Genomic DNA, 24127 nt, shown 5'->3' with positions numbered 1-24127 from the left:
CACAGTCCCCGTTCCACATGGGGCTTGTAGTCGAAAGGGGAGGGAGAAAGATTGAATCCCCTTTTTCCAGATGAGGGCCAGAGAAGTCAAGGGACTCGGCCAGGGACACACGGAGCCGGGATTCGAACTCAGGTCCTTCTGACTCCCAGCCCTGTGCTCTCTCCAGTAGCCTCTCCTCAAAGGCTGGGCAAGCAGGGATTTAGGAATTCTGGTTACGAAAGGCGGGAAAAGAGGGATCCTGGTCACATGGCCGCTTGCCAGGGGAAGTGTGGCCGTTGCTCTTGCAGACCACGAAAGCATCCCGGCCAAGAGGCTTAAACCACGGCGGGGCCCCGCGTCCGGTCGTTGAATATCCACCATCGGTCTTCTCCCTTGCAGGCACCGACATTGCTGCCGGGGAGGAGGTGGCCATCAAACTCGAATGTGTCAAAACCAAGCACCCCCAGCTCCACATCGAAAGCAAGATCTACAAAATGATGCAGGGCGGAGGTAAGGCCCGGCGCTCCGGGAGGTGCGGTTTATTTCCGGGCGGGTGCGCATGTTCGAGAGGGAGATCTGGCGGCGGAAAGGAGGGTGTGTGTCATCCCCCCGTAGCGGTCGGGTTTTCACCGTAGCCACGGATAAGTAGAGGAAAATCAGATCCGACGCGATCCCCGTACCACGAGGGGACTCGCAGCCGAAGCGGAAGAGGGAGCGCGTATCCGATCCCCGTATCGCTGTGGAGGAAACCGAGGCACGGCGGAGTGGGCCGTTCCAAGCGCTGGGGCAGATGCAGGCTAATCAGGTTGGACACGGTCCCCGTCCCACTTGGGGCTCACAGTCTTCAGTCCCCGTTTTCCAGATGAGGTGACTGAGGCCCAGAGAAGTGAAATGACTTGCTCAGGGTCACGCGGCAGACGAAGTGGCGGGGCCGGGATTAGGACCCGTGGCCTTCTGCTTCCCAGGCCCGTGCTCTACCCATTGTGCCATCCTGCTAGGTGCCATGCACCGTACTGAGAGCTGAGGTTGGACCCGGGACTTCCAGTCAAAGTGGGAGGGAGAACAGGCCTCGAATCGCCATTTGACAGCTGGGGAAACCGAGGCCCAGAGCAGTGAGGCGACCTGCCCCGAGGCTATAGGGAGACAAACGGCAGAGCCGGGATGAGATCCCAGGTCCGGTGACGCCTAAGCCTGGGCTCTTTCCACCAGGCCCCTGCTTCCTAAGCGCTTAGTACAGTGCCCTGCACACAGTAACTACGATTGAATGAATGAATGAACACTTACTGTGTGCAAAGCACCGTGCTAAGCACTCGGGAAAGTCCAGCATGATAGAGTTGGTAGCCACGATCTCTGGCTATAAAGGGCTTGCGAGAGGCTCGCTGAACAGTGCAAACTATCCAGGGGGAGTCATCCAAGTACCCCGTTTGGCGGAGACTTTCAACAAGTTAAACGGCCGATCGTAACCGGGCTAATGCTGCCTGCTGTTCTCTAGGACGCAAGGCCGTAGGACAGAGAAGCAGCGTGGCTCAGTGGAAAGAACCCGGGCTTTGGAGTCAGAGGTCATGGGTTCAAATCCCGGCCCCGCCAGCTGTCAGCTGTGGGACTTTGGGCAAGTCGCTTCACTTCTCTGGGCCTCAGTGACCTCATCTGTAAAACGGGGATGAAGACCGTGAGCCCCCCCGGGGGACAACCTGATCACCTCGTAACTCCCCCAGCGCTTCGAGCAGTGCTTGGCACATAGTAAGCGCTTAATAAATGCCATCGTTATTATTATTAAAGAGCCCGGGTCTGGGAAGCAAAGGACCTGGGTTCTAAACTCGGTTCCCCCACGTGTCTAACGTGTGACCTTGGGCAAGTCATTTTACTGCACTGGATCTGTTTCCTCATCTCAATTGAAGTGCTTAGAACAGTGCTTTGCACATAGTAAGCGCTTAATAAATGCCATTATTATTATTATTATAAGGGGTACAGTACCTGTTCTCCCTCCTACTTAGACTGGGTCCCCTCTTGTGGGCCAGGGGCTGCCCCCGAACCGATGAACTTGTAGAGAAGCAGCGTGGCTCAGTGGAAAGAGCAGGGGCTTTGGAGTCAGGGGTCATGGGTTCAAACCCCGGCTCTGCCAACTGTCAGCTGTGGGACTTTGGGCAAGTCACTTCACTTCTCTGGGCCTCAGTTCCCTCATCTGTAAAATGGGGATTAAGACCGTGAGCCCCCCCCATGGGACAACCTGATCACCTTGTAACCTCCCCAGCGCTTAGAACAGTGCTTTGCACATAGTAAGCGCTTAGTAAATGCCATCATTATTACTATTATCTACCCCAGTGCTCAGGACAGCGCTTGGCACACAGTAAGGGCTTAACTCATTTTATAGTTATTATTACCGACAACTTCTCCTTTCCTGTATTTAGAGACATCCTTTCCCCGGGGCACCGTCGTACCTAGAAGCCGTTGGCAAACGTGAAATTCCATCCACCTCATTTTTTTTTTTTAGGGGAGGAAACTGAGGCCCTAAGCCAGTGACCTCCTTAAAGTCCTTGTCGGATGTGACCCGACGGGTTGGAGGCCGTCGAGTCCTCCATTTCTTTTAAGTGGTATTTGCTAAGTACTTATTATGTGCCAGGCATTGTATTAAGCGCTCGGGTGGATGCAAGGTAACACAGTCCCTGTCCCTCACGGGACTCCCGGTCAGCGTGGCTCAGTGGAAAGAGCCCGGACTTGGGAGTCAGAGGTCATGGGTTTGAATCCCGGCTCTGCCACGTGGCTGCTTTGTGACCTTGGGCAAGTCACTTCACTTCTCTGAGCCTCAGTTCCCTCATCTGTAAAATGGGGATGAAGGCAGTGAGCCCCCCGTGGGACAACCTGATCACCTTGTATCCCCCCCCAGCGCTTAGAATAGTGCTTTGCACATAGTAAGCGCTTAACAAATGCCATCATCATCATCATCATTACGTACTACGTGCCGGGCATCGTCCGAAGCGCCTGGGGGAAAACTCGGACGTGTGGCGGGACTACCCCTAAAAGAACCCGGTCCCAAGATGCCAGCTTTTCATTTCAAGCGCAGGGCGGAAGATGGACGGGGTTTTGTGGGGGTGGACGGAGGCGATGTGGACGAGCTCTAATGGGTCAAGAAGACCCGGTTTGGGGGGCGCCCTGCCCCGAAACCTGCAGGTCCGGGATCGAGCGAAGGTCGGAAGTCTGGGCCGAAAAGCCGGGGAGGCGGAAATCGGGGCTTCACCCTTCCCCACCACGGAATCGGCACCCGAGGAGGCCTCCCCTTCCGTTTGGAGTTGGGGCGTCAGACCGGATTGGGGTCGGGAGGGTGGCCGACCGCGGCAGGAAGGCCCTGCCCGAGCCCGCGGTGGGCTTTGGGGCGGGGAAGGAGGCCGAGACCCGGCCGCGGGCTTCTGGGACCGAGCCCCTCTCTGCCCGCCTTGCAGTGGGCATCCCCACCATCAAGTGGTGCGGGGCCGAAGGGGACTACAACGTCATGGTGATGGAGCTGCTGGGCCCCAGCCTGGAAGACCTCTTCAACTTCTGCTCGCGGAAATTCAGTCTCAAAACCGTCCTGCTTCTTGCCGACCAAATGGTAAGGGCCGCTCGGGGGACGGGGGTGCCAGGGACGAACTCACAGAATCCCCTCCGACCGACGCGGAGTTGATCGTCCGCATCCCGACTGTGTAGCGGGCCCTGCCCCGCTGAGGACACTGAGTTTATTGTGGGATCTGTGAAGCGCGTACTTTGTGCCAAGCACTGTGGTAGTTACAAGATATTCAGGGTGGACGCACCGTCCCTCCCCCAGAGAGGGTTCACGCTTGATGTTGGGAGAACAAGTCTTAATTAACGGTGGTATTTAAGCGCTCAATCTATGCCAGGCACTGTACTAACTGCTGGGGCGGACCCAAGCCAATCAAGTTGGACACAGTCCCTGTCCCACGTGGACCTCACAGTCTCCATCCCGGTTTTCCAGACGAGGACACTGAGGCCCAGAGAAGTGAAATGACTTGCTCAAAGTCACACAGCCGACCAGTGGCAGGGGTGGGATTAGAACCCGTGACCTTCTGACTCCCAGGGCCACGCTGCTTCCCGGCACATAATATCGAACCCTCATTTGACGGGTGAGGGAACGGAGGCCCAGAGAAGGGAAGCGACTTCGCCGAGGCCCCACAGCGGGCAAGCGGCAGGGCCGGGCTGGGAACCCGGGTTCTCCGACTCCCAGGCCGTGCCGCTTCTCCACGCATTTGATGCGGAAAAGGGCCGGCCTCCTCGGGGAACCTGCTTTCCCGCGGTGGTTTCGAAGGAGGTTCGGCCCCCGTCCCGGCAGCCCCGGCGTGGCTTGGCTGAGGGCCGGCTCCGTTTTGCAGATCAGCCGGATCGAATACATCCACTCCAAGAACTTCATCCACCGGGACGTGAAGCCGGACAACTTCCTCATGGGGCTGGGCAAGAAGGGCAACCTGGTGTACATCATCGACTTCGGCTTGGCCAAGAAGTACCGGGACGCCCGCACCCACCAACACATCCCCTACCGCGAAAACAAGAACCTCACGGGCACGGCTCGCTACGCCTCCATCAACACGCACCTCGGGATCGGTGAGCCGAGCCCAAAGCCCCCCGAAGCGGGACCCTTGTGAGGGTCTCCCCCGGCGGGGCAGACGGGCGGGAGGGCCGAGGCGACGGAGCCGACGGCTCATTTCCGGGTCGGGGATCGGATTCGTTAGCAGTAGACACGGACAACCTCCCTGTGACCCGGGAGGGATCTGCGGGGCGGGTGTTCTGCGTCTCGGAAACTTTTTGCGACGCGGAATGAGTCCTGGGGGGTCGATAAGACTCGGCTTCCATCGGGGCTCCCTCAAAGCCAGGGTGACCCCTCACCGGGCAGGAAGGCCCTGATCCCGGTGGGGTTTTTTCAGCGCGCCCCACGGGGCCTCGTCGCCTGAGAGACGCGGGGAGCGGTTGGGTCCTCCTCGCTTGACAAGAGGACGAAACCGAGACCCAGAGAAGGGAAGCGAGGTCGCGGAGCCGGGGTTCTCGCCCCGCTTCTCTGGCCGAGCCCTGACCCCCCTCTCCTTGGTTTTCTTCTCTTTAAGAGCAATCTCGCCGGGATGATTTGGAGTCACTGGGCTACGTGCTGATGTACTTCAACCTGGGCTCCCTCCCCTGGCAGGGCCTGAAGGCCGCCACGAAGAGGCAGAAGTACGAGCGGATCAGTGAAAAGAAAATGTCCACGCCCATTGAAGTTTTGTGTAAAGGCTATCCCTGTGAGTCCCCCCCGCTTTGGACCGTCCCCGACCCCGAGACTGGGCGGGGAGACCCTCTAGCTCCGCTTCAGTCGCCCCTTCTCCCGCTTCTGGGGCTCCTGGGACCTCCCCTTCGTCCGTCCGGGATTGACCCGGAGGTTGTGCGCTCCGGTCCCTGCTCCGCCCCTTGTCAGCTCTGCGACTTTGAGCGAGTCACTTCACTTCTCTGGGCCTCAGTTCCCTCATCAGGAGAATGGGGATGGAGGCTGTGAGCCCAGTGTGGGACAACCTGATGACCTTGTATCTAGCCCAGCGCTTAGAACGGCGCTTGGCATATAGTAATAATAATAACGGTATTTGTTAAGCTTACTATGTGCCAAGCGCTGGGGTAGATACAAGGTCATCAGGTTGTCCCACATGGGGCTCCCAGTCTTCATCCCCATTTGACAGATGAGGTAGCTGAGGCCCAGAGAAGTGAAGCGACTCGCCCAAAGTCACCCAGCTGACAGTTGGCGGAGCTGGGATTCGAACCCGTGCCCTCTGACTCCAAAGTCCGGGCTCTTTCCACTGAGCCACGCCGCTTCTCATGAGCCACGGTAGTAAGTGCTTAACAAACGCTGTCATTATCATTGTTATTATTATTATTAACCTGGCAGGATCATCATCATCAATCATATTTATTGAGCGCTCACTATGTGCAGAGCACTGTACTAAGCGCTTGGGAAGTACAAATTGGCAACACATAGAGACAGTCCCTACCCAACAGTGGGTTCACAGTCTAAAAGGGGGAGACAGAGAACAAAACCAAACATACTAACAAAATAAAATAAATAGAATAGATATGTACAAGCAAAATAAATAAATAGGGTAATAAATATGTACAAACATATATACAGGTGCTGTGGGGAAGGGAAGGAGGTAAGATGGGGGGGGATGGATCGGGACCAGAGCTTCGCCACAGAGGCGGGCGACCCCCGGCCCCTCTAACGCTCACCAACCCCGCTTCTGTTTTCTCGCCGCTTTTCCAGCCGAGTTCGCCACGTACCTGAATTTCTGCCGCTCGCTGCGGTTTGACGACAAGCCCGACTATTCTTACCTGAGGCAGCTGTTCAGGAACCTGTTCCATCGCCAGGGTTTCTCCTACGACTACGTGTTTGACTGGAACATGCTCAAGTTTGTAAGTACCGCTGCCCCCCTCGCCGGTCGCCCCCCCGACTCTCCTCCCGGATCTCTTCGGGGCTCCGCTCAGCCGGCGAGAGGACGTATGCCCCTTGGGCGGGCCGGGCGGAGAGAAGAGGAACCGGGGAGGCACCGTGGGCTGATGGAAACTATAATAATAGTAGTGATGGTGGTATTTAAGCGCTTACTGTGTGTACTAAGCGCCAGGGTGGATGCAAGCAAATGGGAGTTGGACAGAGTCCCCGTCCCCCGTGGGGCTCACAGTCGCAGTCCACATTTGACAGATGGGATCACTGAGGCACAGAGACGGGAAGCGACTTGCCCGGGCTCACGCGGCCCATCACCTTCTGACTCCTGGGCCTGTGCTGTATCATTACGCCGTGCCTTGACCCGGAGGTCAATGAGTCCCTCGGTGGTATTTGTAGAGCGCTTTGCCGTGTGCAGAGCACTGAGCTAAGCGCTTGGAGAGCAGAGCGAAGCGGGCCGGGAGGAAAGGCCCCGGGCCCTGAGGATTTCAAGGACATTCCCATTTGCGGCGGCCGTGGAGACTGAGTGGACCAGAGGTGGTTTTTAATCAATCCGTCAATCAGTCGATGGTATTTATTGAGTGCTTCCCATGTGCACAGCTGGACTGAGCGCTTGGGAAAAGGCTCTTCTAGGAGAGCTGCTAGAGGCGTTCCCTGTCCGCAAGGAGCTTCCAATCTACAGCTCTGCCTGCCGGCGAGGGAATTGATTTGGGAAGGAATTAGTCAGTCAAGGGAGGAAGATAGGGCCGGGAATCTGAGAGTTCCCTTTTATTTATTCATTCACTCGTATTTATTGAACGCGGACTGCGCGCGGAGCACCGTACTAAGCGCCTGGGAAAGCGCAACCCAAACTTTTCCAGTCTCCCCGGCCGGTGGGGTCGCCGGAAGAGACGGCGGACGCCGGGCTCTCCCCGCAGGCCTCCCGGCCGAGGTCACCGATTTCCACCGTGGGGCCTAGGGGAAGGCGACGTTTCCATTCCCCGGCTTCTGAGAGTCCGTAGCCAAGTTGCCGCCGAGCCAGCCCGTCCCGCCCGGTTCCTCCCTCCCCAGCTCCCCTCCTCATTGGGGTCTGATTCCAGGCCGCGGGGCGTGAATCCGGAGAGCGGTACTGGCCCACCCCCAAAACCCTGTCAACGTGGGACCCTCGGGGGTCCCACACAGATGCTTCAGTGCTGTCGTTGGCGTCCACGCAGCGCGCCGGGGCCCGGGGTTCTGCCCGGCCCGCACTTCCCCTTTCGTTAAGGACTCATTCCACTCGTTCGGCGGCTCAAAACGGGAACCGGAAGCCGGCCAGAGTGATGAAATCTGCGGCCGGCGAGGGCCGAAGCAGGAGGGCTCACCGGCTGGCCGGGCGGGCCGGTGTTGGGGGGGTCTCCTTGGGGGACGGGGCTCCGGAGGCCGGTTAAGCGACGCGGTCCTGCAGTGTGGGAGCTCCCTCCCTCCTTCCCCCTTTCCCCGGGAATAGGGCTCTAGGTGGGGGCGACCGGGCCCGGAGAGACCCCCAGGCCCCCTCAAGGAAAGCCAGGAGACGCTCGCAGAAGAGGCGACAATAGACTCCGTTAGCCCAGAAGGAAAATTCAACCCCTGGGTGTGGTGGTGTTGCTCGAATTAGTTTGGGTGGCGAACGGGGCGTGGGCGCCTCGGCCGAACTCCAAGCGGATCTTTGATGAGCAGGATGACGATGGTGTTTATTAAGCACTTACTACGTGCCAGGCTGTCCGAAGCGCCAGGGTAGATACAGGATAATCGGGTCAACTGCGGAGTTCCTAGGGGAAACCCTAGCAATAAATAAATCTAATAAGTGGTATTTATTGAGCGCTTACTATGTGCAGAGCACTGTACTAAGCGCTTGGGAGAGGACATTGCAACAGTCCCTGCCCACAGCGAGCTTCCAGTCTAGACGGGAAGAAGGCAGACATTAATATAAATCATTTATATAATTTAAATTTAAATATATATATTTATAAAATATAAAATATTATATAATTTATAGGTGCGTACGGAAGTGGTGTGGGGTTGAGGGTGGGGACGTCTATCACATGTCCAGGGATCACAGATCCAAGTGATGCAGAAGGGAGAGGGAGCAGGGGGAAAGAGGGTTGAATCGGGGAAGGTCTCAGAGGACGTTTGACCTTAATAAGGCGTAATAATTAATCAGTACCAAGCCCTTGGGATATGGTCCTTGTTATGTGCTTTTTAGGTAATAATAATGATGGCACTTATTAAGCGCTTACTATGTGCAAAGCACTGTTCTAAGCACTGTATCTAAGATATCAAACACTGTGCGAAGATAATCAGGTGGACACAGTGCCCACCTCACATGAGACTCCCTGCCCAAGGAAGAGGGAGAACAGGCGTCGAATTCCATTCTATTTATTTTATTTTGTGAATATGTTTTGTTTTGTCATCTGTCTCCCCCTTCTAGACTGTGAGCCCGTTGTTGGGTAGGGACCGTCTCTATACGTTGCCAACTTGGACTTCCCAAGCGCTTGGTACAGTGCTCTGCACACAGTAAGCACTCAGTAAATACGATTAAATGGAAAAAAAAATGAATCCCCGTTTCCCAAAGGCCCAGAGGAGTCAAGCAAGTTGCCCAAGGTCACACAGCGGCCAAGCGGAGGGGCCGGGATTAGAACCGAGGCCCTCTGATTTCCAGGCCCGGGTGCGTTCATTCTGTCGTATTTATTGAGCGCTTACTGTGTGCAGAGCTCTGTACTAAGCGCTCGGGTCTTTCCTCGAGGTCACAGTCCCCGCCCACAAGGAGATGCCCCTCTGATGGGGACGACAGACACATGGAATTTTTCCCGAATAATCAGAAGGACCGATTGACCTAAACCCGGGCCTAAGTGCGGAGGGAGGATAGGGAAGCAGCACGGCCTAGTGGGCAGAGCCCGGGCCTGGACGTCCGAAGGTCATGAGTTCTAATCCCGGCTCCCCGCTTGTCTGCCGTATGACCTTGGACAAGTCACTTCTCCGTGCCTCAGTTCCCTCGTCTTGGGGATTAAGCCAGTGAGCCCCATGTGGGACAACCAGATGACCCTGTATCTCCCCCCCAGCGCTTAGAGCAGTGCTTGGCACCTAGTAAGCGCTTAACAACTACCATTCATTTAGTCATTCAATCGTATTTATTGAGCGCTTACTGTGTGCAGAGCACTGTACTAAGCGCTTGGGAAGTACCAGAGTTATAATTATTATAGGCAGAGCGTTACCCTGTGGGTCGGTTTACGCGACCGAGGAAGGTGGGCATTCATCGGGGCGGGCGGGTCTTTTCAGGCGGGCCCCGACCCGCCGGGCCGGATCTCTGGAGAGCTCGGCCGGCCCGGGGTTTCCCTCCCGACGCCCGGCGGGTTTCGAAGCGGGCCCCCGGGGACGACCGTGCTCTCGCCCTCCTCCGCCAGGGAGCCAGCCGGGCAGCCGACGACGCCGAGCGGGAGCGCCGGGAACGAGAGGAGCGGTTGAGACACTCCCGGAACCCGGCCACGCGGGGCCTCCCCTCCACGGCCTCCGGCCGGCTGAGGAGCACGCAAGAAGTGGCACCGCCCACGCCGCTCACCCCTACCTCACACACGGGTGAGCCTCGCCCTCCCGTTCCCTCCCGACGGGCGGTTCCCTTCAGGCAGAGCACCCATGTGGCTCAGTGGAAAGAGCCCGGGCTTTGGAGCCCGAGGTCCTGGGTTCAAATCCCGGCTCCGCCAACTGTCAGCTGTGGGACTTTGGGCAAGTCACTTCACATCTCTGGGCCTCAGTGACCTCATCTGTCAAATGGGGATGAAGACTGTGAGCCCCCCGGGGGACAACCTGATCACCTTGGAACCTCCCCAGCGCTTTGCACATAGCAAGCGCTTAACAAATACCATCATTATTATATTACTAAGGAAGTGGCTTTGGGCCGTTAGTCTGGACCAGGCAAACCCCTCACCCGTTGAGGGTCTCTCAGATCATTCCCAATCTTGGGGTTTTGGGTCTCTTTTTGGTTTTTTTTGGATGAGGTCTTTATGGCATTTAAGCGCTTCCTATGTGGCAGGCACTGTACCAAACGCTGGGGTAGATATGAGCTCATTAGGTTGGACGCAGTCGTCGTTCCACATGGGGCTGACGTCTTATCTCCATTTTACGGATGAGGTAGCTGTGGCCTAGAGGAGTATTTGTTGAGCGCTTATAATAATAATAATAATAATGGCATTTATTAAGCGCTTACTATGTGCAAAGCACTGTTCTAAGCACTGTGGGGATACAAGGTCATCAGGTTGTCCCACATGGGGCTTGCAGTCTTCATCCTCATTTTACAGATCAGGTAACTGAGGCCCAGAGAAGTGAAGTGACTTGCCCAAAGTCACCCAGCTGACAAGTGGCAGAGCCGGGATTTGAACCCATGACCTCTGACTCCAAAGCCCGGGCTCTTTCTACTGAGCCACGCTGCTTCTCTGCTTCTGCTGCTCTATGGGTGCAGAGCACTGTACCAAGCGCTTGAGCCCGACCGGGAAGAAATTAGGATAGCCTTATGAGCCCTTCAAGCAGTCAGCACTTTCCATGGACAGCACTGTACTAGACACTCAGGAGGGTCCAATACGATGCCCACAGTGACCCCCCCAAAGTCCCAGGGGCTGGTTTTGGCCTGGGGTGACCTGAGGCTCCAGAGCATCAGTCGCCTTGACTGTGCCCCCCCCCCCCGCCCCGAGTTAACCGGGGAGCCCAGAGCAGGGACCCGGCGGTCAAGCGCGTTTGCCCCCGGGGTCCGAACTCCGCCGGCCCTCGGCCGAGCGTGGGGTTGCCGAAGGGCGCTCGGAGGGAAGCCCACCCGGAAACCTTTGAGGAGGGAGGTCCGGGATCATCGCGAGTGGGGATGGTTTTAACGCCTTTTCCGTGGCCGTCCCACCCAGCTAACACCTCTCCCCGGCCTGTCTCCGGGATGGAGAGGGAGCGTAAAGTCAGCATGAGGCTGCATCGGGGGGCCCCCGTCAACATCTCCTCGTCCGACCTGACGGGCCGACAAGACGCCTCCCGCATGTCCACCTCACAGGTACGGTGTCCCGGCCCCCCGCCGTGACCCCCGGGAGCGGGAGGGGCGCGAGCCGGCGGAGACGCTTCGGGGACCCGGAAGGACTCTCCTCGTCCGACCTCAGTGGGATTCAGACGAGCCGCGGCCGTGCGGGTCGCCCGTCCTGCCCCGGGAGGCCCGGGTCCGGAGCCACACGGGCACCCGATCGCTTGTGCTCACTGAACGGCGATCGCGGGGGGCCTCCCTTGTCCGAGGGCGGCAGCTCCCGGTCCGTCCGGCCCCCGAACTCTTCCTCGTTCTTTTCACCCGGAGGGTGAGACCCAGCCTCCCGGTGGCGGAGCAGGAGGTCAGGCGGGCGACACCACCGGGAAAATGCCACCTAGGAGGGATACGGCCGGGCACGGACTCTTCTCCGCGCAAAAAATTCCCCATGCCACCGTGGGCGGTCATGGCCATGCCCTTTCCCTGCCCCGGGGGCGGGGGCGTCTTTGTCTGCTCTCTGTCCTCTCCTCGGGGCCGTCCATCATCATCATCATCATCAATCGTATTTATTGAGCGCTTACTGTGTGCAGAGCACTGTACTAAGCGCTTGGGAAGTACAGTTTGGCAACATATAGAGACGGTCCCTACCCAATAGTGGGCTCACAGTCTAAAAGCATAGGGATAGGCATAAGGGCAGAGGGGAGGGAGACGGACGTTTGACCGACGAGGTCCGAAGCCTCCGATTCCTCTTCCCACCGTGTCCGTTTTTCTCCCCACGCCTCCCCTCTCTCATCCCCTTCTCCGCCTTTTTGCGTCCCGTGTAGCGTCCGTCCTTCGCCAGACGGGGCCGGATCCTTCCAGAGGTCCTTAGATTTTTTTTCTTTTTCTTTCCTGCCCAGCTCTTACTTTTTGCATTCCCCCATTGAAGGGCCCCGCGGAGTCAGCTGGAATCCGGCAAGAAACAAAGCAACTTCTTTTTCCCTCATTGCCCGGTCCCCCCGCCTCCTCGCTCGGCCGCCGACGGCACCCTGGCCTTAGCCCTTCGGGATAAAACCGTCTTTCCGGAGTGGCGCTCCTAAATTTCCGCTTTCCGGCAGGAACCGGGCACCCATCGCTCACTCTTCTTCAGTGGCGCCGGCACCTCAGGTCGTACTGCCTGATGGTGGGGGACGCGGGACCTAGACCTCGGATCTGGAGGGTCCCGGGACCTTAGATCGCGGTGTGATCGGTCTCCGGGAGGGTCAGGGGACCGCGGCGGCCCCGGGCCGGAGAGGCGGGAGGGGAGCCGAACCGGCGGGGGTTTTGAGGGACGGTCAGATCCTGGAATTGGTAACGGGGGTTCTCGTGGTATTGGGGCCTAGGGACGCCGACTCGCCCTGGTGTCCTGCAGGGAAATTCCGGACAGGCCGGCTAAATACGCGAATGAAGTCTTCCCGTCCCCCAGGACCCAGCCCGGTTCAAAGCTCGGTGGCGTACGTTGGCCACAGGGTATCAAGTCCTTCACCACTCCCCAGCGCTGGCCGTTCCCAAAAGAACGACCCGTGTACCCTGGGGGCAGTTAACCAATTCCCCGACTAAAGTTCAGTGGCGTCTCCGCACCTCTGTCCGTGACGTTGAAGAGGATAAGACGGGGCAAGGAGTAACCTCTCGCCTTCTGAGGCCTTCAGACTGCATGTCGAACGTTGCTTAAAATGTAGCAGCATCTGACTGGAAGAGTGCGTCTTTGGCGGTCAGAGTATTTAGTTCCGGAAAAGAGCCTGCCTTAAAGCGTGTTGCCGAGCGGCTTGGAATAATGCCTTCGGCTCTCGTCTGCTCAGTTTTCCCCTTCCCCAACCGAGAAGGGCAAGTCCTCGTTGGCCGAGGCCCCGGGCAAGCGACCTGCCCCCGTATGAAGGAAGATACCCACCCACAACCTCCCCGTAAGGCGGGAATCGTGGGCTCTCGTCTCGTGACCCTAGTCTGAATTCCCGGGGTCAGCTTGGGTTTTGGGTTGGGTGATGTTTAGGGGATCTAGGGCGGTGGGGATAACGGGGCGACCCTCCCGGGAAGGCCAAAGAAACTTCTGCCTGGGAAGAGTAGGCGAGCCAAACCTACGCCAACCCCCCCCGCCCACCTTCACCCGTCGGATTCCCGTGTCCGGAACGTTCCTACGGAAGAGCTTCCGGTCTGGGGGCCGGGGTCTCTGTTCCCTCCTCCTCTTTCCCTCCCTTCCTATTTCTCTCTCTCCTCTCTTCCTCTCCCCCTCGTCGGTCCTGACCGCCATGTGGACCCAGCTGGCCGCTTGCCCGGGTGGAAGTCGAAGGCCCAGGCAGGAATGGGATCGGTCTGCCCATGAGTTGTCGCTCAGATAGCCCCGGAGGGGTGGATTTATGTCCCGTCCCAGAGGTTCGGACGAGACTAACACATCCAATTCCCAGGCTCAGTAACCAGGGGCGGGATGGGGGGAATGTTTCCCCAGGGGCCGACCGTCCGACCAGAAAGCACCGCAAACAGCCATAAACCGCTACGGGACGCCGGGGCTCCCCAAGTCCTCTCCCCCCGGCCACCCCGCTCCTCATGTGTGTCTTAAATCTGACGGGGGATGCCTACGCTTTTGGAAGCGGGCAATACTTCAAAGTCGTTACTTGCCCACGACAAGCTTGCAGCCTCGAGGGGGAGAAGGGCGTGAATATAAATAAATCAGGTACGGATATGGGCAAGAGTGCCGTGGGGCTGAGCGTGTGGCGAATGCCCAGTGCCCAAAGGGGACAGATCCAAGCGCCTAGACCACGCAGAAGGGAGTCAGGGCGAAGAGAATTTGGTTGCGGAGGGCCTCTTGGAGGAGTTGTGACTTTAATAAGGCGATGATCTGGTGTATATGGAGGAGGAGGAGGAGGAAAGAGTTGTGGGAAAGGGGTCGGCGGTGAGATAGATGAGATCAGGTCACAGTGAGCGAGAGGTGGGGGTGAAAATAAGAGTTTCCAAAGCACCCCGGGCTACACGCTTCTGCACCGCAGCCCTAAAATGGTCTCCTGGGAGCCTTCAGAGGGGATCTCAAAGGGTCAACATTCTGGCGGTCTGAAACAAGGCAGTTACGATTCAGATGAGAGTTGTTTCCTCCCCAGGGGGATTTAGGGGGTGGTTTGGGGGATTTGCTGTACCAATCCTTGTATCTTTAGAGAACCAGAGCCCGCGCATGGATTGGAGATTGCAGGCCAAGGCCGTCCTTTGGGGTCTAACCCACTGTAGCCAGCGAGTTTTGGTCCTAGGATTTAGAACTCCTCAGCCGTTGTCTTCTCTCGGTTCTCGCTAAAAGATGACGATCCTTTCGGTGCTCCCAAGAGCGGGGCCCCCGGCAAGTTGCCCGGACACCGACTAAGCGGCCACGCCCCGGAGCGGGCCCTCGGGTGAGGAGGCGAGATAGGGCCGGGAGCCGACAGAGGCGGAGAGCAAACGCGTTGGATCCGACAGACGATGAGTTCCCCCTCTCCCGGGCCTCTCAACCCAGAGCGCCTGGCTAACCGGCGTCCTCTCTGGCCAAGGAAGCGGCCGGGAGGGAAAAAGTCGGCTTCATATCCCGGCCTACCCAGTTACGGAGAAGTTTAAGGAGGGCAGGGCACTCCCTCCTGGCGATGCCAAGGGGCTGAGAAAAGGAAGAAGTGGGCATAGATGCCCCGTGGGGGCTGGGGGGTGGAAGGGGGACATGGCCCCCTTTGTTTATTGAGCCGGGCTCCTAGATACGCTCATCGTGGCTCTCTGTCAGGACCTGGGGCTGAAATGGAGGTGACAGCCCCCGCAAAACCCCTGCACCCCAAAGTCGGCGCCCCTGCCGTCGATCTCCGCGGCCGGTGTTGGTCGCTTCCCCCAGGGGTCCCCGCCTGATCGCGGGGGGCACGGTCCTAGACCTCCGATTTGGACAGCTCAGACCCCCAGGTGTCGGGGCCGGGGAGCAGAACGCAAGGCGGCCCCGGGCCAGTGCGGGAGGAAACCCCTGTCCGGCCAGCGGGGACCGTTTCCGACGGCTGTCTTTTCCCCCCCACCCCAACCCCGACCTCAGAATAGCATTCCCTTCGAGCACCACGGCAAGTAGCTGCCCGGCTCCCCGTCGGAAGGCGGCTCTGGGTGAGTGTGTTGGCACGTTCGGTTACGGAACCGGGGCCGCCCCGCCACCGGGCAGCTTCCAGGGACGTGGGGAAGATCCGCATGCCGGGAGGGGCCGGCCGGAGAGCGAGCATCTCCGGGGCCCGGCCCAGAGGAGCGCCAGACCGAGACGTGGGGCCGAACGGTGCCGGAGGGGCCGGGGGCGACCCTCCCGGGGCGGAGCCGGACGTGGGAGCCGAGGCCTGGGCTTTGCATGAGCGGATCGGGTCGGAGGCGGCCCCCCTCCCGCTTCTGTCTGCCAGACCTTGTTTTCCGGTCCCGTTCCGTTTGCTTGCCGTCTCCCGGCAGGGCGGGGGTGGCCGTCCGGGAAGCCGAAGGGGCAGGGTGTCGTCCGTCCCGTTGCGCTCAGCTCCGTGGTGGTGTCGCCGCTTGACGTGGGGTGCGGAGCTGAAGGGGCCCGCCCCGGCTTCTACTTGCGTCACCCCTCTTCTGGCCTCCTTCCTCTCCGGGCCGCCGTTTTGTTTCTTCCCTTCTGCCAACCCCACTACTCCGCCAAACCGTCTCTCCCGCCCCCACTAACCCGGCCACCGAGCCCCCCGCCCGCTGCCGTCGGCGCATGGCTGGACGTGTGAGCTGTCGCTTTCCGGCCCCCTCGCCGCCGGGGAGCCCGTGGCTTTCCACGGCCCGAGCCGTGACCGTGTCGCATCAGACCGCCCTGCTTCTTTTCGCAGGGGGGCGGCCCCCGCCCCGAAGCCACCCGGAAAGGCCGGGCGCTTTCCGATCGGGGGGTGGTGGACAACCGGTTGATCCCGAGCTCTCACCGGATCTGATGGGTTTCAAGGGGCCGGCGGAGCCGGGACGCCCGGTTCTCCTCACGTGCGTGTTCGATCCCTCTCTCGACGGGCCGGGCACGGTCCCGCCGCCGCGCCGGGCTACCCCGTTCCCCTCTTGGAGGGAGCCCAGGGCGGGCGAAGGCTAGAAATGCTGCCCTCCGGCCCGATGATCTGCCCCCCCGCCGCGCCCGAGTGGATCCGGCGGGACCCTGATTCTCTCCTGTGCTTTGGATCCGGCAGATTCCCGGTCGGGCGGCTTCCAGCGGTCTTCAGTCTGTCGTGCACCGATGAGAAACCTCCTTCGGGCAGCGAAGGGGCAGATAATGCATGGCTGATCTACTATGTTCCCAATGGCTTTCCTAGCGAACGTCCCCCCAACCCCCCGACCCTGAACAGAAACGTTAACAACCGGGAGCTCTCCGAGCCGCGTCCCCTCCTCCCCGCGACGCTCCCGGGAGCGGGGAAGGAATCGAAACGAGAACCGGACGGACGCCGAGCGCTGCCGTCAGCGGGGGCCGAGACCTGACGGGCCCCTCCTCGCAAGCGGACTCCCGAGGCACGGCGCGGGGATGACAGAGGAGAGAAAGAGGGAGAGAGCGATTTTGAGAGAGAGAGAGATGGATAAAGGGTAAAGAAAGCCAACCTCCTGTTGAAGAATCCTTTCAGTTCTCCGTCTGGTGGTAAACTTCCGCCCCCTCTTTTTATTACTCTTCTTTAACTCTCCATCCTTCACTCGGTTCAAGACCGTTTTGTATCAGTTGGCTGAAGGTCGCCGGCGTAAAAGGATCCTCTCTTTTTTCTTTCTTTTCCCCCCGTCGTCTGTTCCGTTGGTTGCCTTTTCCTCCGACTTAAAGATGTCAACTTCGGAGACCTCCCGCAGCCGAGACACTCCCTCACTTGGAGTCGGCGCGTGGCTTTGAGTCAGGCCGTGAGGGTGTACGTGAATTAAAGTGGTTGGATTTTATTTAAGCTGTTTAATCCCATTTCGTTTTTTGTACGGTCCAATTCTGGGGTGGGGGGGGTTTCGCATCCAAAGTTTTATAATATATGAATAATATATATATATATCTATATATCTATAGATGCCTTGTAATGTCATTAGTGTGCTTTGTGGCCGTCTCGTCCGTCCACGATCGAAGCGCCACCCAGGACGGTTGCGAACCCCCGGCCTTCCTCCGGGACGGCCAGTCGAGGCCGGGGGCCGCCGCCGCTGGGCGGGAAACCGAGGCACCGGCTCCTCCCACGGGCGCGGGGGGAAGAGAGACGAGAAGGCGGAAGATTCGCGTGGAAAGCGATCGTCCCGAGCTCCTAGGCCCCTCCGCGGGAGACAGCCCCGGAGCGGCGGATCCGGGGTGGGAGAGTCGGAACTCGGCTTGCCCGGAAGGTTGCCCCCGTCTGACCCCCTTACCGGCCGGGAGAAGGGGGAGCCCCGTTGGAAAGCATCCCGCCGACTCCCGCCCCTCGTCGTCCCTCCTCAAGATGACGCCCCCCGCCCCGATCCATAACTCTCGCCACGCTCCGAGCCGTAGCCATACCAAATCTTTACTCAAACGCAGTAGACGTGAGCCGTTTCCGTCTTGGGAATCAAGGTGCAATATATATATATATAGGTATTTTTATATTTCTTTTAAATCAGCCCCCCGGGGAGCCCGTCCCCCCGGCATCGGGCAGCCGACACGAAGCCCCCGGCGCGTTTCCGAGAACTGCCAGCATCGGGCCGCCGAGTCACCGGACTTCCCTCTCCGACGGGCCCGGTCGGTCCGCCGGCTCCGCGTCCGGAGCGCCGAATGGGTGGGGGGTTTTGCTTCGGGTCCGGGAGGGGGGACCCTTGTCCGTGGCGGGGGGATGGCGGAGGGAAGAGGCAAGCGCGGCGATGAGGAAATGAATCCGTCCCCTTGTAAACAGCCACGGTTCCGCGACCGGCGAGGCTTTGGTCAGCCCGCTCCGGGCCCGGGACCGGAAATTCCCAAACGGCCGCCCTTCGCCGGGCGATCCGGATGGAGATTCCGGGGCCCGGGCCCGATGGTGGACGGATTCTCTCCCTCCCACGGTATTTAATTCCACACCATCACCTGCAGGAAAAGTAGTGAGAATGTCTGTCTGAACCTGTGGATTGGTAACCGTTATCTCTGAACAGCTCATTTGTATTACCACTGTCTTTGTGTACTTTAACAATTGTGTAAATAATAAAATTCGTAATGACTTATACGTTTCTTCCCCTCCCCCTGTCGTGGTGTCCTTTTTTCTCGGGGCCGGGCGGAAAAGGACAGGGAAACCCATCGGGTGATGGAGAGAGTGCCACGGGGCAAGCGTGGCGGGTTTTCTGGGCCCGCGGGAGTCGTGGGGTTGGGTTCCAACCCCAGCTCCGCCGCGTGTCTGCCGTGTGACCTTGGGTGAGTCACTTCCCTTGGGCCTCAGTTTCCTCATGTGGCGGCCCATTCTCCCTCCTGTGTAGACTGAGCCCTCCGAGGTTATCGGCTATCTACCCTAGCTCTTAGTACGACGCTCGGCACAGAGTAAGAGCTTGTCAGATGCCGCGGTTATCGGGATTCGGAATTCCCAGCCGCGATGGCTTTCAGTATGGAGGTGGGGAGAGGGTTGGAGTGTGAATGTTTCCCTTCCCGTTGCACAAAATAATAACGGCGAACTTTCTCGTACAAGGAGCGCCGTGGCCTAGTGGACAAAGCACAGGCCTGGCTCAGTGGAAAGAGCCCGGGCTTTGGAGTCAAAGGTCATGGGTTCAAATCTCAGCTCTGCAAGTTGTCAGCTGTGTGACATTGGGCAAGTCCCTCTGTGCCTCAATTACCTCATCTGTAAAATGGGGATCAAGACTGTGAGCCCCCCGTGGGACAACCTGATCACCTTGTAACCTCCCCAGTGCTTAGAACATGGCTCAGTGGAAAGAGCCCGGGCTTTGGAGTCAGAGGTCGTGGGTTCGAATCCCGGCTCCGCCACTTGTCAGCTGTGTGACTTTGGGCAAGTCACTTCACTTCTCTGGGCCTCAGTTTCCTCATCTGTAAAATGGGGATGAAGACTGGGAGCCCCACCTGGGACAACCTGATCACCTTGTATCTACCCCAGCGCTTAGAACAGTGCTTTGCACATAGTAAGCGCTTAACAAATACCAACATTATTAGTAGTAGTAGTAAGTGCTTAATAAATGCCATCATCATTATTATTATTATCTGGCTTCTAATCCCGGCTCCGCCACAACCCTACCGGGTGACCTCGGACTTAATGTTGCCGGACCTCGGTTTCCTCATCTGCAAAATGGGGTTAATATAACTGCCCTCTTGGTGAGCCCCGTGTGGGACAGGGACTGTGACTTTTGTGTGTACCCCGGCGCTTAGCAAGTTGCGTGGCACATAGTAACCACCTATTAGGGCCGCTATTGTTCTTTCCAGGGGTCAGGGCGCGGACACACAATCCCGTTCACCCGCCTCGCCCGAGTTTGCGGCGATCGGAGAGTTGTCGGCGGACAGACCGGGCGGATGGGATGCCGGGACATTTCCCGTGGCCCGTCCCTTTGGTGGGGAATCTTGGCCGGATCCACCCGGGCGGGTGACGGCGAAGTTCGTGGGTGGTTGTGGCAGTTTGATGAGGAAAGTGGGGGGTCGGGAAAGGCTTCGGTTTTCCATACCAGCTTGCCGCTCCGCCGTCCGAGTGGGATCGAGGCGACCGACCGGAGCGTAAGGCGACGGTGAGGAGCCCGTCGTGGTCTACCTGTTACGGAATTACAGAGAAGGAGCGTGGCTCAGTGGAAAGAGCCCGGGCTTGTTCTTTGCACATAGTAAGCGCTTAACAAATGCCATTATTATTATTATTATTATTATTATTATTATTATTTTATTATTTGGAGTCAGAAGTCATGAGTTCAAACCCCCGTTCCGCCGATTGTCAGCTGGGTGACTTTGGGTAAGTCACTTCTCTAGGCCTCAGTGACCTCATCTGGAAAACGGGGGTGAAGACCGTGAGCCCCCAGTGGGACAACCCGATCATCTGGTAACCTCCCCAGCGCTTAGAACAGTGCTGTGCACATAGTGAGCACTTAATAAATGCCATCGTTAGTTTCCGGGAGGTCTTGCGGGGACGTTGACATCACGGGGGGCGGTCGGGAGGGTGTGCGCGGGAGGGAGTGGAAATGGTTTGGAAGATCGCCTCGGTAGCCGGGTGACGGGAAAGGATTTGGAAAATAGGCCGTCGGACGGACTGGACATTCTGCTTGTCAATCATCTGGCCGCCTTGTTCCAGAGCGGACCCCCGGAACTTAGCTCTGTCGACGTCTCATTAATAATAATAATAATAATAGCATTTATTAAGCGCTTACTGTGTGCAAAGCACTGTTCTAAGCTCTGGGGAGGTTACGAGGTGATCAGGTTGTCCCACGGGGGGCTCACAGTCTTCATCCCCATTTTCCAGACGAGGGAACTGAGGCCCAGAGCAGTGAAATGACTTGCCCAAAGTCACACAGTTGGCAACTGGCAGAGCCGGGATTTGAACCCATGACCTCGGACTCCAAAGCCCGGGCTTTTTCCACCGAGCCACCAAACCCTCCGTGGGGTCTCTTCTCCGGACAGCGCTGCCGTTGAGAGAAGCAGCGTGGCTCGGCGGAAAGAGCCCGGGCTTTGGAGTCAGAGGTCATGGGTTCAAATCCAGGCTCCAGCAATTGTCAGCTGGGTGTTACTTTGGGCAAGTCACAACTTCCCTGGGCCTCAGTGACCTCATCTGGAAAATGGGGATGAAGACCGTGAGCCCCCCGTGGGCCAACCTGATCACCTCGTCACCTCCCCGGCGCTTAGAACAGTGCTCGGCTCATAGTAAGCACTTAATAAATGCCATCATTATTATCCGAAGCATAGACCGCCCACATTCAAGCAGGAGGCTTGGTAAAACTAATAACGATTATTATGGAGAACGGGCATCATTCATTCATTCGTTCAATCGTATTTATTGAGCGCTTACTGAGTGCAGAGCACTGTACTAAGCGCTTGGGAAGTACAAGTTGGCAACATATAACCCTCATTTTGCAGATGAAGGAACTGAGGCAGATGGAAGTGAAGTGACTTGTCCAAGTTCACGCCGCAGACGGGAGAGGAGGGATTAGAACCCAAGTCTTCTGATCAGTTGGGGAAGATTGATCACGTCGGCCAACAATTGCATTGATTTTCCCCAAACGCGTAGCTCGGCAGATATTATTGATGGATTAGACGGCTTCCTGGAGGCGACGTGATTTTAGTGGGGTCTCTTACATCCTCAGGACCCAGGAGATCGAGGCATCCCTCCCTCAGATAGTGGCCGAAAAAGGAGCTAAATCATCATCAATCGTATTTATTGAGCGCTTACTATGTGCAGAGTACTGTACTAAGCGCTTGAGAAGTACAAATTGGCAACATATAGACAGTGCCTACCCGACAGTGGGCTCACAGTCTAAAACCAGATCATCATCAATCGTATTTATTGAGCGCTTACTGTGTGCAGAGCACTGTACTAAGCGCTTGGGAAGTACAAATTGGCAACATAGATGTATGGAAACCAGATGTATGGAAAGAGCAGTGTGGCTCAGTGGAAAGAGCCCGGGCTCTGGAGTCAGAGGTCACGGGTTCAAATCCCGGCTCTACCACTTATCAGCTGTGTGACTTTGGGCCCTCAGTTCCCTCATCTGGAAAATGGGGATGAAGACCGTGAGCCCCCCGTGGGACAACCTGATCACCTTGTTAACCTCCCTAGAGCTTAGAACAGTGCTTTGCACATAGTACGTGCTTAATAAATGCTATCATTATTATTATTATTAATCGCGGCTCTTCCACTTGTCTGCTGTGTGACCTTGGGTGAGTCACTTTTTTTTATATAGTATTTGTTAAACGCTTGCTATGTGCTAAGCACTAGGGTAGATACAAGTTAATCGGATTGAATACAGTCCCCGTCCCACATGGGGCTCACAGACTTCATCCCCATTTTACAGATGAGGAAACTGAGGCACAGAGAAGTGAAGCGACGTGCCCTAGGCCACACAGCAGACAAGGGGCCGAGCCGGGATTAGAACCTATGACATTTCGACTCCTAGGCCTGGACTCTATCTGGAGTCAGAGGTCGTGGGTTCTAATCCCTGCTCCACCACTGATCAGCTGTGTGACTGTGGACAAGTCACTTGACTTCTCTGGGCCTCAGTGACCTCATCTGGAAAATGGGGATGAAGACTGTGAGCTCCCCGTGGGACAACCTGATCATTTTGTATCTACCCCGGTGCTTAGAACAGTGCTTGGAACATAGTAAGCGCTCACAAATACCATTATTATTATTATTATCATTATTATTAGGCCAAGCTGCTTCTCAAATGTGAGCCTGTTGTTGGGTAGGGACCGTCTCTTTATGTTGCCGACTTGTCCTTCCCAAGCGCTTAGTACAGTGCTCGGCACATTGTAAGCACTCACAAAGACCATCATCATTATTATTATTATTATTATTATTATTATTATGCCAAGCTGCTTCTCAAATGTGAGCCCGTTGTTGGGTAGGGACCGTCTCTTTATGTTGCTGACTTGTCCTTCCCAAGCGCTTAGTACAGTGCTCCGCACATAGTAAGCGCTCACAAAGACCATCATTATCATTATTATTATTATTATTATTATTATTGTTATTATTATTATGCCAAGCTGCTTCTCAAATGTGAGCCCGTTGTTGGGTAGGGATCGTCTCTTTATGTTGCCGACTTGTCCTTCCCAAGCGCTTAGTACAGTGCTCGGCACATAGTAAGCGCTCCCAAATACCATCATTATCATTTTTATTATTAATTATTCTTAGGCCAAGCTGCTTTTCAAATGTGAGCCCGTTGTTGGGTAGGGACCGTCTCTTTATGTTGCCGACTTGTCCTTCCCAAGCGCTTAGTACAGTGCTCGGCACACAGTAAGCGCTCAATAAATACGATTGAACAAATGCATTAAACTCCTCCGTGCCTCATGTGGATTAACACTGCGAGCCTCAGATGGGTCAGGGACTGTGACCAACCTAATTATTTTCTGTCTACCCCAGCCCTTATTATTAATAATAATGACATTTATTAAGTGCTTACTATGTGCAAAGCACTGTTCTAAGCGCTGGGGAGGTTAACAAGGTGATCAGGTGGTCCCACGGGGGGCTCACAGTCTTCATCCCCATTTTCCAGATGAAGTCACTGAGGCACAGAGGAGTGAAGTGACTTTCCCAGAGTCACACAGCTTAGTACAGTGCTTGGCACGTAGAAATAATAATAATAATGATGGCATTTGTTAAGCGCTTACTATGTGCCAAGCACTGTTCTAAGCGCTGGGGGGGCTACAAGGTGATCAGGTTGTCCCACGTGGGGCTTACAGTCATCATCCCCATTTTACAGATGAGGTAACTGAGGCTCCGAGAAGTTAAGTGACTTGCCCAAGGTCACACAGCAGACATGTGGCGGAGCTGGGACTCGAACCCATGACCTCTGACTCCAAAGCCCGGGCTCTTTCCACTGAGCCACGCTGCTTCTCTAGGCGATTAGCAAATAGCATTTTTATTTGTAAAGAAAAAAGCTCCAAAATTGCCTATTTCCAACTGTTTACCTCCCGCTGCACTTCTGCAAACGGCCGCGCGGGGGCGCCAAACAACCACCAGGCCAAGTAGCCGGCGGCTAATAATAATAATAATAATAATAATAATAATAATGGCATTTGTTAAGCCCTTACTATGTGCAATGCACTGTCCTAAGCGCTTGGGAGGATACAAGGTGATCAGGTTGTCCCACTGGGGGCTCACAGTCTTAATCCCCATTTTCCAGATGAGGGAACTGAGGCCCGG

General features: G+C 57.0%; 1 protein-coding gene across 5 annotated transcripts in view; it reads left to right on the top strand.

Annotated features, from left to right (window-relative positions):
• CSNK1D (casein kinase 1 delta) overlaps window positions 1-24127 on the top strand; it is a 46003-nt gene that overhangs the window by 13700 nt on the left and 8176 nt on the right. The window contains exons 2-10 of one of the 5 annotated variants that reach the window (XM_038742926.1): window positions 379-489; window positions 3417-3565; window positions 4341-4569; window positions 5067-5237; window positions 6245-6393; window positions 9820-9991; window positions 11302-11441; window positions 15439-15503; window positions 16556-18534. In XM_038742926.1, coding sequence (XP_038598854.1) covers window positions 379-489; window positions 3417-3565; window positions 4341-4569; window positions 5067-5237; window positions 6245-6393; window positions 9820-9991; window positions 11302-11441; window positions 15439-15471 — 1154 coding nt within the window. In that variant the 3' untranslated portion in view covers window positions 15472-15503; window positions 16556-18534. Of the gene's footprint in view, window positions 1-378; window positions 490-3416; window positions 3566-4340; window positions 4570-5066; window positions 5238-6244; window positions 6394-9819; window positions 9992-11301; window positions 11442-12301; window positions 12675-15438; window positions 15504-16555; window positions 18535-24127 lie in introns of those variants that run through there. The other 4 variants (XM_038742925.1, XM_038742928.1, XM_038742927.1 and 1 more) reach the window with 4 other exon arrangements.

This window comes from Tachyglossus aculeatus, unplaced genomic scaffold (assembly GCF_015852505.1).
Source record: "Tachyglossus aculeatus isolate mTacAcu1 unplaced genomic scaffold, mTacAcu1.pri scaffold_1_arrow_ctg1, whole genome shotgun sequence".
Lineage (NCBI taxonomy): Eukaryota > Metazoa > Chordata > Mammalia > Monotremata > Tachyglossidae > Tachyglossus > Tachyglossus aculeatus.
The sequence above is the reverse complement of the archived record's forward strand: the minus strand, read 5'-3'. Positions and strand labels throughout refer to the sequence as shown.